The sequence below is a fragment of the Cebus imitator genome, unplaced genomic scaffold, assembly GCF_001604975.1.
Source record: "Cebus imitator isolate Cc_AM_T3 unplaced genomic scaffold, Cebus_imitator-1.0 Scaffold632, whole genome shotgun sequence".
Taxonomy (NCBI): domain Eukaryota; kingdom Metazoa; phylum Chordata; class Mammalia; order Primates; family Cebidae; genus Cebus; species Cebus imitator.
In genome coordinates, this window is record NW_016107947.1 from 724,635 (window position 1) to 739,683 (window position 15,049).

The 15,049-nt window shown below is 38.6% G+C and overlaps 1 protein-coding gene across 2 annotated transcripts in view; it reads right to left on the minus strand.

Annotated features, from left to right (window-relative positions):
- Positions 1–8,733, minus strand: part of SPTLC3 (serine palmitoyltransferase long chain base subunit 3) — a 153,164-nt gene extending 144,431 nt beyond the window's left edge. Inside the window, exons 1-2 of one of the 2 annotated variants that reach the window (XM_017517454.2) lie at positions 8,605–8,733; positions 8,297–8,480 (exon numbers count right to left, since the gene is read on the minus strand). In XM_017517454.2, coding sequence (XP_017372943.1) covers positions 8,297–8,413 — 117 coding nt within the window. In that variant the 5' untranslated portion in view covers positions 8,414–8,480; positions 8,605–8,733. Of the gene's footprint in view, positions 1–8,296 lie in introns of both variants that reach the window. The other variant, XM_017517453.2, reaches the window with a different exon arrangement.
- Between the last annotated feature and the right edge of the window lie 6,316 nt (positions 8,734–15,049).

The window sequence follows — 15,049 nt, forward strand, 5'->3', positions numbered from 1 at the left end:
AAAGCCAGACTATCTCTCAAGCTCCCACTGGGGCTAAGTCTGAGTCCACATGACTCAGTCACATGAGGTCAATTTTCTTTAGAGTTGTTCAAAGTGAGGCGTTGGGGTACTGGTTCACTAATGTGGTGTGTCTGTGAGTGAATAATACTGCATATTGAAAACTCAGATATGTGACAGTTTGGCATCATTTGTGATAAGCTAAAATTTTTATTAAGAATGAAAAATCAAGAAAACAAAACAACTCACCATTCTTTTTTTTTTTTTGAGTCAGAGTTTCGCTCTTGTTACCCAGGCTGGAGTGCAATGGCGCAATCTCGGCTTACCGCAACCTCCGCCTCCTGGGTTCGGGCAATTCTCCTGCCTCAGCCTCCTAAGTAGCTGGGATTACAGGCACGCACCACCATGCCCAGCTGATTTTTTGTATTTTTTAGTAGAGACGAGGTTTCACCATGTTGACCAGGATGGTCTCGATCTCTTGACCTCGTGATCCACCCGCCTCAGCCTCCCAAAGTGCTGGGATTACAGGCTTGAGCCACCGTGCCCGGCCAACTCACCATTCTTTTAACTCACACTGTCTCTGCCCTTTAAGGCTGAGTCCACTGACCCTTTCTCTGTGGAAGTGGTTATGAATTCCATGCCTAACATTATCTTGTGTTTAAGGGGAAGTGTGGACTAAAGGATAAGAACTTAAGCTCTAGGATTAGATAAACTTGGTTTCCAAACCTGGTTTTGATACTTATAAGCTGGTGACTTTGGTTGAGTTACTAAAGCTTTCTGTTTCCTCATCTATAAAATGGGTCTGAAAATAATACCTCATAGGAATAGCGTGAGATGATTAACATAAAGCACTGAGAATGCCTGGCACTTTGAAGAACTCAAGACATATTAAAGATTATTGTAATTATATTCTTGATTACCTCCCAAAGATTTAACTATAGGCTAACATGCATTAGATATTGGAGCTTAATATCTATCAATATGTCTAGTCACAGTGAAAGCATAAACACCTTTCTTTTTAAAAATATATTATTGATAGCTTAGACAACAACTGGTATTTTGTTCAACTGGTTGTAACAACTGGTTCAGTTGTTAAATAAAGGTCTCTAGCCTATTTTCGTGGAAAGCAGATAACATCACGGGGTCTCAGACAGTTGTTGAAGAAGTTGGGATAAGGTGGGTAGTCTAGAGTTTATGTCCCAGTTTTGTTCTAGTTGTGTGACATTGGGGAAGTTTTCAGAGAATCAGTTTCCTTATCTATATGAATGTGGCTAACAATACCCACTTTGCAGTACTGCTAGAATAATTAAATGAAGCAAATTACATAGAAGGACCTGACATGTAGCACCCACCAACAATTGACTTATTAGCTTTACCATTATTATTAAACTGATCAAAATAACTAGATTATTCAAACTAAGTTTCAACTTGATTTTGCACGTTATGTACACAAACTGAGAACAGGGACTTTTCTCTCTCTTCTCATGGAAACTGATTGTAGCATATTCCTTTTCTTCGGTTTCCTAACTTCTCTTCCCTTCTTTCTCTTGCTTTCCTTACTCCTTACGTTTTGTATTTCAAATTGTACTTCCCTTATCATAGCTTTTGTTCATTCTTTTCTCTTTGGTGTTTGGGCTTTTTTTTGGTATTTATTTCTAAAAGTTATTTACATAATAAGAAAATTGCATTTTATGATATAAATTGTAAATATTTTCCTGGTCTGTAATTTGCCTTTTGGTTATTTCACAGTGTTATTTTTGTTTTGTTTTTGCCATGCAGAAACAAATATTTGAGTTTTTTGTAGTCAAATTGTTGACCTCCTATTTTATGGCTCCTGGGTATTATATCATAGTTATAAAGACTGTTCCCATGTAAGCATTATTTAAAAATTGATATTTTCTAGTACTTTAATAGATTAACAATTACCTATAATATTTATCTGTTTATATACTAATATAAAACCATTCTAATTCTTTTCCTGTGTAACATGATTGCTGGTTGGTTGAGTGCTTAGCCCTCATTTTCATTATTTATCATGGTCTATTCAATTATTCTTGCTTATTAATTTTCCACATAAGCTTCAAAGTTATTTGTCTGGCTCAAAAATTATGTTGATTTATTTATTGGACTTATATAGGAACTTATGTGTTAATCAGAATTAACACATTTTTCATGCTGTGTCTTCCTCTACATGTGTTTTATGTGCTTCCACTTACTTTCAGTTTCCTTTCATGTCCCTCAGTAGCATTTTCATGCTCCCAATTGATTTTCACTTTACTTAAATCTATTTCCAGTTCCTTCATGTTTCTGGTGCTACTGTAAAGGAGTTTTTGCTTCAGTTACATTTTCCAATTGACTTTTATGCATTACCTATTACCCTTTATGATATCTTTACCATATAAAGTTTTATATTTTTTTATATAGTTTAAATTTGCCAAGCTGTTTATGGTTTCTGCTTTTTCATCTCGCTTGAATGCAAAGAGAGCAAATTATGGCGATAATGTTTACCTTCTATACATCCCTTTTCTCCTTTGCCAAGCACAGTGGGTAAACTCTGTTTATGTTGCTTAACAGCATAATCCTGTCTTCTATGATGATTAACCCATTAAGTCAGGGTTATTTCATAAACCATGCTCTAAAAGTCACCATAAATAAAGCTTACAGAGTTTGGGAGAAATCATATCTAATCATGCTAATTCTCTTCTCAAACCTCCATCACTTGCACGTATAAATGGCTATAAAAACACTCTTGGTGCATCCAGACCTTCTTCCATTCTGGTGATTTCTTACTGCAAGCACCTGTAGCTCAACTTGAGGGCTTTCTCTGCTATCAGAGTGTGCTCAGCCCATGTGTGGAAAGGCTACAAGTGCTGAGCATCTCTTAATTGATAGAATTGGTTGATATTTATCCTTTTGTTTGTTTGTTTATTTGTTTTATTTAGACAGCTTTGAGACAGGTGGTACAACATCTCCCAGATGTCCCCAAGTCTCGGTCCCAGTTGCTAACAATGATAACTTGTTCATGAATGTATCAGCTTCCTTCCCTTCTGTGCCTCACTTCACTATTTTTCCTCTGTGCTTCCTGGTTCACCTTCCTAATACATTTCTTGCACTCAAATCTTTATCTCTGGGTCTGTTTCTTGGGAAATGTAAACTAAGACAAAGTCATTTTATAATCTTTTCCCACCTGGTTCTCACCATTAAACATCCTGAACTTCCTACCATGAATTCATCTTTCATTGCCCAAAGACATAATGCTCTGATATTTTATATCCTTCTAACAGCCTTACCCTCTGCTGGAATGCCTTTCCATGCTTTTACGTCTGACTACTCTGCTTTTGAGACTTGAGTCAAATGTCTCTCTGAAGCAAGTTGTCTTCCCAGACTAGGTCAGATATACATTTTTCTGTGTTCCCATGCAAGGTCCATATATTTCCATTGTGGTAGACTATTTCCAAAGATGGTCACAATAATCTAATTCCCTACAGCCTTTTTCAATGTGACTTTGCGGCTCCTCTCATTAAAAAGTAGCATGTGTTTCTCCTCCCCTTGCATCTTAGCTGCACTATGACTGGCTTTGACTACAGAATGTAGCAGAGATGTCCCTAGGACATAAAAGAGGTCTTATAGTTTCTATTTTTACTCTCTTAGAAGCCAGTCATCCTGTAAAAAAACCTGGACTACTCTGCAGAATAATGAAACCACATGCAGAGGGTGTCCTGGTGATGTAGACACAAGGTTATTTGGACAACAGCTAGTACCAAGGTCTGGGACATGCGAATGGGGCTATGTTGGATGCTCAGACAAGTTGATCCACAGCAAACACCATGTGGGGTAGAAAAGGTCAATCCCTAGCAGCCCCTGCCTGAATCATGAACAATCCAATAGTCGTTGTTTCAAGCCATTGGGTTTTGGGCTGGCTTTTACACAGGAATAGATAACTACAACATTTATTACAGTACTTACCATTAAATAATCTAATTGCTTGTGTTTCTTTCTCACTTAGACTGTGAGCTATTTATAAATGGAGGGAGAATATTTTCATCTTAATGACTGCAGCACCTGACACACAAGAATGCTTTACAAATGATGAACCCCTGAAAAAATGAGGATTCCTCAAGGAGTTCATAGAGAAGCCTTGTCACCCTGGGGATTTTTTTTAAGGAAATAGGAGCCAAGAAACAAAGACATTAGAAAATGAATACCAAAGGCAAGAGTAAAATGAAGATTCAGAGCAGTTGAAAGAGATTTCCAAAACTTCTAGTTTATGAATTCTTCTAGTAATTGGTGAGAATATTGACCCTATTTCAATCAGGGGGTAGCCTAGGTGAGCCCTACAGACACTGGTACTTAACATGGCTATCAGCAGCTGCCACTGTTCACAATTAAACTACCAATCAGCCATGGCCCTCATTCTCTAGAAGTTTATGTCACAGCAGAAGAGCAGCTGTACCAGGATGTTGCAGGCTTCAAGAGGATATAGAAATGTGGGGAGAACAGAAGTTCAGCTTAAATGGTTCTAAAACTGGAAATAATTTCCATAATGTGGATTAATCCTTTCTCTTCTTCCAGTATCTGCTGAGCACCACCTCAGGCACAGCACTGCCTCTCATTGTCTGCAATGAAGCCTCACTGAATTGAGAGAAGTTTCTCAAAAGTCATATGACCTGTTGTGCCTCACAGCTTCCTGGTGTGCTTCATGACCTTTCTTATGCCCTTTGCTAGCAACCGCTACATTCATCTCCGGGGTTCCCTTCCTGTCTTTTCCTCATTTGGTCCCCAGGAATAAGCTCTTTGTGTTATCTACCATTATAATGTCTCAAGGTTCAATCTGAGTCTTCCCTGCTCTGAGAAGCTGTCACTGACTACCCCAACCTGTGATTTCCTAGAATGTACTGAGAAAGGAACTGGCTTTGGAACAACGTGGATTTGGGTTCAAATCCTGGCCATGCTGATTGTAATTCTGCAGAAGTTCCCTGGTGATTTATCTTTCCTAATTTGTATAATGGGCAGGATACTACCACTTCATGGGGCTGTCTTCAAGGTACAGGAGATGTCTACGTCAAGTGCTTAGTCCTTCCTGATACATAGCAGAACTTTGATATTCATTATTATTTTTGCTCTTTTCCAACTTCTAGTACTAATATCTATACCACTCATTTGTCCTCAAGTTATGTCTTCTTTATGACAGCTCTTGTCCTTGCACAAGCATTTAACTTTGATGTTCTTATTTTAATGTTGAGATAAGCTTTCTCCTAACAGATAAATTATAAGCTTCTTATTTTTCTTTATATGTCTTAAGAATAACAGATGCTTAATAAATATTGGTGAAAAAAAAAAGCAACAACCTGTTAGGGCTCATTATCTATACCTGGTAATATGACAACATTCAGGTCAAGAACTCAATAAACCTTGAATTAGAGTAATTCTAATCCCCAAACATTTTTGTTTCTAGGAAAGGAATGATTAGGGAAAACTTCACAATTTTTTTTTCATCCTGCAGGTTTAGTTTACTAGAAGTAAATGCAGACCCCATCCTCTTAAGAAACTATTTCTGGGAAAATGCAATGGAGACAAAAGGTCTACTTTCCTCGGATTTGGTTTTCCTAATAAAAGTTTATGGCCAGGTAAGAAATAATTGCTGGGAATTAAAAAGCAATAGTGTGGATAATAGTTGCAAGTAATTATATAGAATTAAATAGGGAATAGGAAATTCCTATTCATGAGAAAAATTTTTAATTCAATAAAAATTATAAGAAATATCAAATTTATAGATGAAGACATTAAGCACCCATCTGTCTGTAGTGTAGATATGCTCATAAGGAGGGAGAACAAATCCGCTGGTACAATAGTGTTCTGTTAGAAGGAAAAGGGAGGAGGCCATGGTAGGAATAAACAAGTAAATGGACTTAGTGATGAAAACCAATTTTTTTCATCCTCTGGGCATGTGAAATTTAAAGAAAAAAAAAAAAGGAAAAATAGTCAATCTCCATAAATTCTCCAGAAAGGAAATCTAGAAGGTTTCTAGAATGGAAAGGCTCTGGTCCTTGCCAGCCTTGAGACTGGGGCAGCAAGCCGGCATGCTGGAGCAGAGATGGCAGACTACATTGGACCAGAGGGAAGGAGGACTCCTGAGTACTGCCTAATAGTAATTTTCATATTGTTTGTTATGCCAGGGAACCCTTTGTCAACAGAATCTTGTAGGGTCCCCTGATATAAAAGAGACAACCATGTTGTTGTGTGGTAGCAAATAAGTGGGAAGAGAAAGGGTGTGAGGATCTTTGGAGGGGCTGACAGGATCTTAGATGCTGCACCAGAGGACCTTAAGCCAGGCAGAGCCTGTCTGGGAGACCAGCAGCCTAGGATTCCGTAAGCCTTTGCAGACTGCTTCTATCAACAGGCAAGGCTTTTATTCCAGACCTAGTTTTTTAAAGGGCCCCAAGGATCAAAACTAGTGGCCAAGGAACATGAGAGCAAAGACAACTTTATTACCATCATGGAGGAGAAAATAAGCTCTTGTTTGCCTTATTACACTATGATCTCAGACAAGTTTTTTGGTTTTTTGAATAATATTTTTTAAGCCATAATTGGGGGCTCTTAATGAAGGCCAGTTGTAGCTTAGTGACACCTAAGTATGTCTGAGCCAACGGGCTCTGGATGGCCCTTCAGAAAGGCAACAGCAGCCCTGATATTTTCAACTACTCTTAGGGAAGTCACAGTGTCCAAGGATAGTTACAGTCTTGCAGCTGCACTTCATAATGAACCTTTAGAATCCAGGGTTTTATGGTTACTCAGGAGTGGTTGTAACTGTCTAAGCTTCTAATCTCATACTTACAACGTGATTATTAAACCAAGATAAAATAAATAAAAGGAAGAAAAGTTAGGAAGGCATCTCTTCCCAGGCATCCCTCAGGGTTAGAATAATCAAAAGGATAAGTAGGTGAATAACCTGTGAGTTACAGGCATTCCAGAGGCAAGGACCATTTTGAATAGTGGCCTGAACGGACAATTAGTGATGCATAAGGGGTGGATATTACTGCAGTTTCCTTCACACAACTGACAAGAGTTAAGCACCTTCTTTTCACATTGCTCCAGGTTTCAGATCCTTAGCTGGGACAGGCCAATTCTGAGTTCTGAGGTTTCTGATAGACGCTTCCCAGGGTCGGGCAATGCCTTCTGTTAAGAGGGAATGCTTTTGGGGACCACAGCCTGTTTACACACAACTCAGGCTCCAGAGCTTCTTTAGCCTCTTCCAGTTACATGAATGTAATTCACTGAGTGGAGGACCGGCCCCAGCCAGACCCACCTGTTCTGTGATCTTAGAACAATCTGCCTTTCCTGTGGGTGGATACCGGCTCTCAGGATGATCAAATGATAGAAGATTGCATGGGGCTCCCAGTGCCACTTCTCTTTCCCAACAGGAGGCTACCTGTTTGACTACTTGGGCTTGCTTCTGAGGCAGTTGAGCTCACCACTGCTGCTCAGAGCAGAGTGACATGGGGTGTCCTGTGGGCAGTGGGGAATTGCCTTACAGAAGGACCTAGCAGACCCAGGCTCTCTCTTAAAATAAGCTGATGACTTTCTTTGAGTTCCTTCTGCCTAGTATACTCTGTAAACATCCTGCTGCAACAGGAGCAAAAAAAAAAGTGTCAAGTTGGAAAATATTTACAAGTCTGTTTCAAAGATGCTGTTCTGTTTTCTGAGTGCAGTGTGTCACAATGAGCCATGCTTTCTTAAGTGTTTTGGAAAAGACTGTCTGTGACGTCACATTTCAAAGAACTACTGCGGCCTCAAATCAAGTAGTAAGCTATAACAATGCTCCATTAAACACCAATAATAACTCGCCTTTCAAACAGAGATGCACTTCTCATGGACCTGGGAAGAATGCCATCTCCACCACATAATGTCAGCAAAATGTGCTTTCACTTCCTCTTTTTCTTCTGAAGCATGATGGTTGTAGCAGGTCTCTTAGACTAAACTATATGCAGAATTGGAGCCATCATAATTCTTCCCTCCCAACAAAATGCCTGAGACAAAAGTCCAGTACGTACATTTTTATTTTAGAGAGCCTAAAGCTGTGTCTCTGTGTAATCTCTTTTGCATACAGAAGAAATTTTCTCCTTAATCCACACCTAAACTTTTTGGCAGCCTAGCACTTTCTATTAGCAGAATCACAGTCAAAACACCTAAAAACACTTCATAAGTGGAACTTTAAATTAGGACAGCCCCAAATATCTTCACAAAGAAATACTGAAACGTTCAAGTAATTCAGAGAAGAGTGGGGGAGAGTGATTCTTACCTGGGCTTCTTTCACTATCCCATTCTTTGTGCAGTTTCTGTGTTGTGAGCCATTGCTCTGTTCCTTGTGATTGTGAAGTTTCCCATTGCAAACAGTACCACCTCCAGGGTTAGCCATGGGTGTGAGGTGACAGAGCTCGGGACAGGTTTTCCTTCAGAGGTCTCTGCAAGCTTTAGTTTTCAGTCTGTGAGGGGATGGGATAAAGCTCTTTGGGGCTGAGTCCTTAAAGGAATCTTACCAATCAGGCTTTTCCAGAAGAAGAGCAACAGGCTTTTTGCCAGATCGTTGAAACTAAAACAAATGGTTACCTTTATACTTCTCAACTCTAGTCAAAATGTGAAATCCGTGGCAACAAACCTGCTTCCAAAGCTATAAAGGAGATTGTCCATGCTGGCTCCTTCTGGGGACCGAGGGAACCTGGGGACTGAACAACTCAGTGGCAAAGTGTGAGGAGGCGGGCTGGGAGGTGGAGAGTCTTTTAAAGACACATGCACACAGCACACTCACAGAGTCTTCTAAGTACACTGAGTTCTGAGTTAACCTCTTTTTCCCAATGCCTCCCTCCTTCATGTAGTTGTTGTTTTTGGTTGTAAACCAAGCTCAAAAGTTAATATTTCTTTTTGCTACAAAATAACATTCAGAGGTGGTTGCCAGGGGCTGGAGGGATGAGGGAAAGGGAAGTTATTGTTTAATGAGTACAGAGATTCAGTTGGAGCAGATGAAAAAGTTATAATGATGAATCACTGCACAGCAGTGTGAATGTACTTGATGCAACTAAACTGTATACTTAAAAATGATTAAAATTATAAGTTTCATGTGATGTATATATTTCCATAATTTAAAAATGAGTTAAAAAGATATTTAAAAATGAGTTAAAAAGATTTTTTAAAACCCAACATTCAAAACCTACCTATATTAAAATCAGTACTATAATAAGGGGGTACCAACCCATCAAGAATTCCAGTAAGACAGAAACTGGGGTGACAATATTTGGTGACTGTATTATCTTTGTCTCATTACCTTGGGGGAGGCATTTATCCACTTTATGCATCAGTTTTTCCACCTATAAAATATCTGCTGAGGTAGAACAAAAATCATGATGTAGCTTGGTTTCTTACCAATGCAGGTGTGAGGTGGTTGGTGACTGCAGGGTCCCAGTCCTGAAACTCAGTAACTCTTGTTCTCTCAATGCATGAACCTTCAAAGCTCTGTTTCTTCCTATCATCATCAAATGGCATGGTAACATGATTTGTTGGAGAGCCATTACAACCTGTTGAGTCTTCCGAAGCCTACCCTTGTGGTTTTCCTGAGTCAAGACTTCTTTAGCATCAGATTCCAAGAAACTGATTTATTGGTGCAGCGGAGAGAAACAAACAAACACATCCACAAAAACGAAAAGAAAGAAATGGCCCCTGTTGCCAGAGCCTCATGTCCTGTACCTCAGCTCCCTTGTACCGGGTTCAGTTCAACTTCAGGATGATGTGGCTTTTGAAGGTGGACATGCTAATGCTTCTCCTGACCGTGACTTGCATACAAGGGTACCCACCTTTCCCATTTCAAGGAATGCTGGAAGAATAAGATAAGGCCTGAGGCCAAAGGAAGAGGTAGAGTTAACACCAAGTGTGTCCAGCCCAGTTGTGTTTTGAGTTCAAAAATTTTAACATGTTTCTCCCAAGCTTTATCATCAAAGTAGAAATAGATTTCACTGGTCTCTCTCTTCCATAGCTGTTTCACTGGGATTTGGGGGCTAAACTCTTGCAGGTTTATTTTCTTCTAAAATTTAGGAAATGGAGAGATGAAAAGGTAGAGGGGAGCACTATTGTTGGCCCGACTGCCTCACATTACTTAGAAAGACAAGTTAAAGAGAGGGTGTTATTTTCACTGAGCTCTATTGCCCTGTGCAAAGCATTTTTTTAAATAAAGATTTTGAAATAAAACTAACTTTCTAATATTAGTTGTTTCTTTACTTTCTTCTTTTCTTCTTCTCCATCTCTTTCCTCTTTTCATATTTTTTCATTTCCCTTTCCTCCTCCACGATCTTCTTCTTTTTTAAATTGTCTTTTTACAGGGGCAAAAGGCATATATAAAGAAAACACAGCTGAATTCTGCTTCCCCTTTTCCTTCCCTGATTCTAATTGCTAAGGTTAGATAATCACATATGGATTTCTGAGAAATATCTACTACATGCTCTCACTCTTGAAACTTTTCTACTTTACTTACCATATTGGAATATGTGCATTGTGTACACACAATTATATTAACAGACCAACATTTGGCATCAGGTACTGCTGGTATATATAATCAGTGGTGACTCATTGCTTCATACCATCTCCAGTTAAAATAAGCGAGGAATTCTGTTTAGGTTTAAGGTTTGGATCAATACTAAAACACAGACTAAATATTGAGCAAGATTTGGCATCTCTGAACAACTAAATGCATTTTGGATCAACTAATAACCTCAACAAATGTTTAAGTACTATGTATTTGCTAAGTCCTGGATATCACAAGGAATAAAACATACATAGTCTCCACCTTCGTAGAGCTAAGACTTAACAGCACCCACATGCCCTTCTACTTAGGATATCTAATTATTAAAGGTAAAAATAAATCTTCCCATTAGTACGTTAAAGGCAAAGATAAAATTAGCAATGGCCTTGTAGTGTTCTCCAAGGTAACGTTTTTGCACAGATGCCAGATTCTCAGCTCCTCTCTTGATGAAGCAGCTGAAAAGGGAGATAACAGAATGGGGATAGGCAAGAAAGGGAAGGTCAGGAGCTTGGCAATGTGTTGTGAAGAAGCTCTTGGAACAACTTGGGGATAGAAGTTGGCAAAAAAGGGAAGATATGAGCAGAATGAACTCTCAGAATTGTATAGTGTGCAGAAATCTGTTCATTCGCAGTGACTCAATCTTCACTCATTTAATGGAGAGTGATGTTCATGCAAAACTAAATTTTTAACAGGTTAAGTGACTTATCCAAAGCCACAGAATAATATGTGGTAGAAGTGGGTCTTGAACTCTGAGAATGTCTGGGTTTAAGTAAATGCCCTTTCCCTTATACCATGACTCCTCTCCGTAAGCTGTTGACTTGAGAACCATCAGCCACCAAGAAAAGAAATAATGGAATCTGTTATTATTTGGGAGATTTCATTGGATTGACCAAATAATGAGTAAAAATGCTTTTATTTGCCTTTTTGGTCTATTAAAAATTTGCAATAGATTCAATAGGTACAAATAACTAATGAGATATCACTATCTACTAATAAGCCTACATGGAAGCACTTAAATTTCCCAAAGAGTTCAGTATGGAAAAAATTTCATTGTAGAGACAATTCATTTCCAAAGATTTTCTAATGAATAGTTTGTAAACATGATGACCTAGGAAGGCCAGCTATGTGTGACCTAATGTTAAATTTGAACTAACCAAAAAGTCATGAAAATTATCTGAGAAAACTCAGAAAGTGATCATGCCAACTTGTCTGATATCAGGTGGAAATAATAAGATCAAGTTAATTTTCACATTTTTGAGTTTTGCTCACTGTTGAGATTGGAAAAGCCATGCATAGTACATATTTAACTTCACATATCTTTGCCCTGAAATAGATTATACTGACACAGTCAGTCCCTCATTCATAACCTTTCAGCTTAGCCTGGAGTTCCCTGAAACATGATGTCAGCTGTTTTCTGTGTCTCTATGCCCAAGCAGGTTCTCTGACCATCGGGGGTCTCTGCTTGTTCAGTATGGGCCAGGTGTGCTGAGAAATTCACATCCTTGGGAGCAACCCTCATCCTACAAGGGACAGAAGTTGGTGGATAAATACCCTGTGTTATTTTCTTCTTTCTGGGACAATTCCTCACAGCCTCTGTAGAGTTCTCAATGGGACTGTGGCTCCGTTGCCCTCAGTAGTAACCCTCTTATAAAAATACCCATTATTAAGTTTTTCTCCCTTCCTTGTTTGACTTATCCATGCTTCCTGAAAACACCCCCCAATAAACTACTTGGACTTAAATACTTGTCTCAGAGTCTGTGTGTGGGCACCTATATTCGGGCAACCAAATCCCAATTAGTCCATAAGATTTCATTGATCAGAGATCAAATTATATCTTTTGAATGATCAATATTAGACTGTTTTGAAAATTGAGAGAGGTATTATATAGAAAAACTTGATACATTCACTTGGGTAAAACCTCATAAATTCTGGGGAGAGACAGAAAATCTGTACTCTTGTGTCTCCCATAGGAAAGATTTGTGGGACTTATGTAACAAGAGGGTATCTACAATTTAGTTGAGGAAGAAAAGTCATTAACTTTGAGTTATGATGTCATAAAAGCACTACATATTTTGAATGAGAAGCTCTAGAGAGTCTTTTAGAATATGCTTTATCTGTAGAAAAATTAAAACTAGCTTATTCTTTATTTAATGCTTTGATAAAAAGTACCCTTTTGTGTTTTTAGCTAGCAAGGGGTGGTAAATGGAAATTAAATGCTTAGCATTTTTATTTTCTATTGCTACTGTAAGAAATGGTCACAAACTTAGTGGCTGAAACAATACAAATGTATCATCTTAGAGTTCTGCAGATCAGGAGTCTGACTGCATCTCACTAGGCTAACATCAAGGTGTCAGCAGCATTGCAGTCCTCTCTGAAGGCTGTAGGGGAGAATATCTTTCCTTGACTTTTCCAGATGCTACAGGTATCCACATTCCTTTATTAATGCCCACTTGCTCCATCTTCAAAGCCAGCAATACTAAATCTCTGTGACTTTTATTCCATCATACACCTCTGTATGTGTATGGGACTCTGACCAGGAAATGTTCTCTGCTTTTAAGAAATTATGTGATAGATTGTGACCATCTTGATAATCCGGGATAATCTCAGAATAACTTGAATTACATCTATAAAGTTCCTTTCAAAAGTAATTAGTGTTGTACAGCATGATGGGTTTTGATACATCTATACATCATGGAATGGCCAAATCATTCTAATTAACATATGCATTACCTCTCCATAATTTTTTTTGAGGTGTGAACACTTAAAATTCACCCTTTTAGCAATTTTTAAGTATAGAATATATTGTTATGAATTATAGTCACCATGTTGTATAATAGATGTCTTGAACCTGTTCCTCCTCTCTAACACAAATTTTTTATTATTTGACCAATATCTTGCAAAGTCTCTTTTGCTATGTAAGGCAACATGTTCCCAGGTTGCAGGGAAGAGGGTGTGGACATCTTTGGAGGATCATTACTGCCTACTACAGTACCTATTGCTACTACTTAAAAATTTGCAAATAGTCACAGAGGATCTCATTATTTAGTTTACTGCTCTTATTGTTTTCTTCTAAGAAATGTAGAAAATGTGTATTTTTAGACTTGCATAGGCTATTTTTCAAGTTGAGCATCTGAAATCTTTTTTTAGCAATTTCTAAAACTGCAGTCTAATTTACATAGACAAAGATACACAGACTAATTGCACAGCTCAATGAATTTTCATAAAGTGAGCACACATGGGAACTGTAGCCAGCTGAAGAAATAGGACATTTCTAGCATGCAGAAGCTGTCCTCAGGCCCTGCCCTACTCTTCTCAATCACACAAAGAAACCACAATTTTAAATTCTATCACCATAGATTAGTTCTGCCTCATTATTTTACATAAAAGAGTCATTCAGTCCCTATTCTTTTGTGTCTGGATTTTTTCACTCAATTATTATGTTTGAGAGAGTTTCCTACTTTGTAGCGTGTAGCAATAACTTGTTCTTTCTCACTGTTACATAGTATTCCATTTTATGAGCATACTGTAATTTATTTATTCTATTGTGGACATTTGGGTTGTTTCTAGTTTTTAGCTATTAAAACAATTGCTACTGTGAATTATTTAGTATAGCTTTTTGTAGCCATATATGTACATTTCTGTTGGGTACATACCTAGAAGTGGAATCATTAAAACATACCATGTGTATCTGTTATTTGGAAGATACTGATTGATAATGACGTGGCTCTGTGACTCTACCCAAATCTTGCCTCAAATTGTAATCCCCATGTGTCTAGGGGGGGACTTGGTGGGAGCAGATTGGATCATGGGGACAGTTTCCCCTATGCTGTTCTCCTGATAATGAGGGAGTTCTCATAAAGTCTGATGGTTTTAAAAGTGGCAGTATCCCTTCCTTTCTCTTTATCCCATCCTGCCACCATGTAGGATGTATCTTGTTTCTTCCCTTCACCTTCCTCCATAATTGTAAGTTCCCCGAAGCCTCTCCAGCCATGTGGAACTGTAATTCAATTAAGTCTCTTTTGTTTATAAATTACCCAGTCTCAGGAAGTATCTTTGTAGCAGTGTGAGAACAGACCAATATATGGATACATGATTTTCCAAGTGTTTGCACAAGTTTGCACACCAATCATTAATGAGCATCCCAGTTGATCCACATCCTCACTGACACTTGCCGTAATCACTTTTTAAAATTGTAATCACTGTGGTTAAAGTGTAGTCATGTTTTTGTTGTTGTTGTTTGTTGCTGTTGTTTGTTTGTTTTTGAGACTGAGTCTTGCTCTATTGCCCAGGCTGGAGTGTGGTGACCTGATCTTGGCTCACTGCAACCTCTGCCTCCCAGGTTCAAGTGATCCTTGTGCCTCAGCCTCCTGAGTAGCTGGGATTACAGACACCTGCCACCACGCCGGGCTAATTTTTGTATTTTTGGTAGAGACGGGGTTTCACCCTGTTAGCCAGGCTGGTCTCAAACTCCTCACCTCAAGTGAT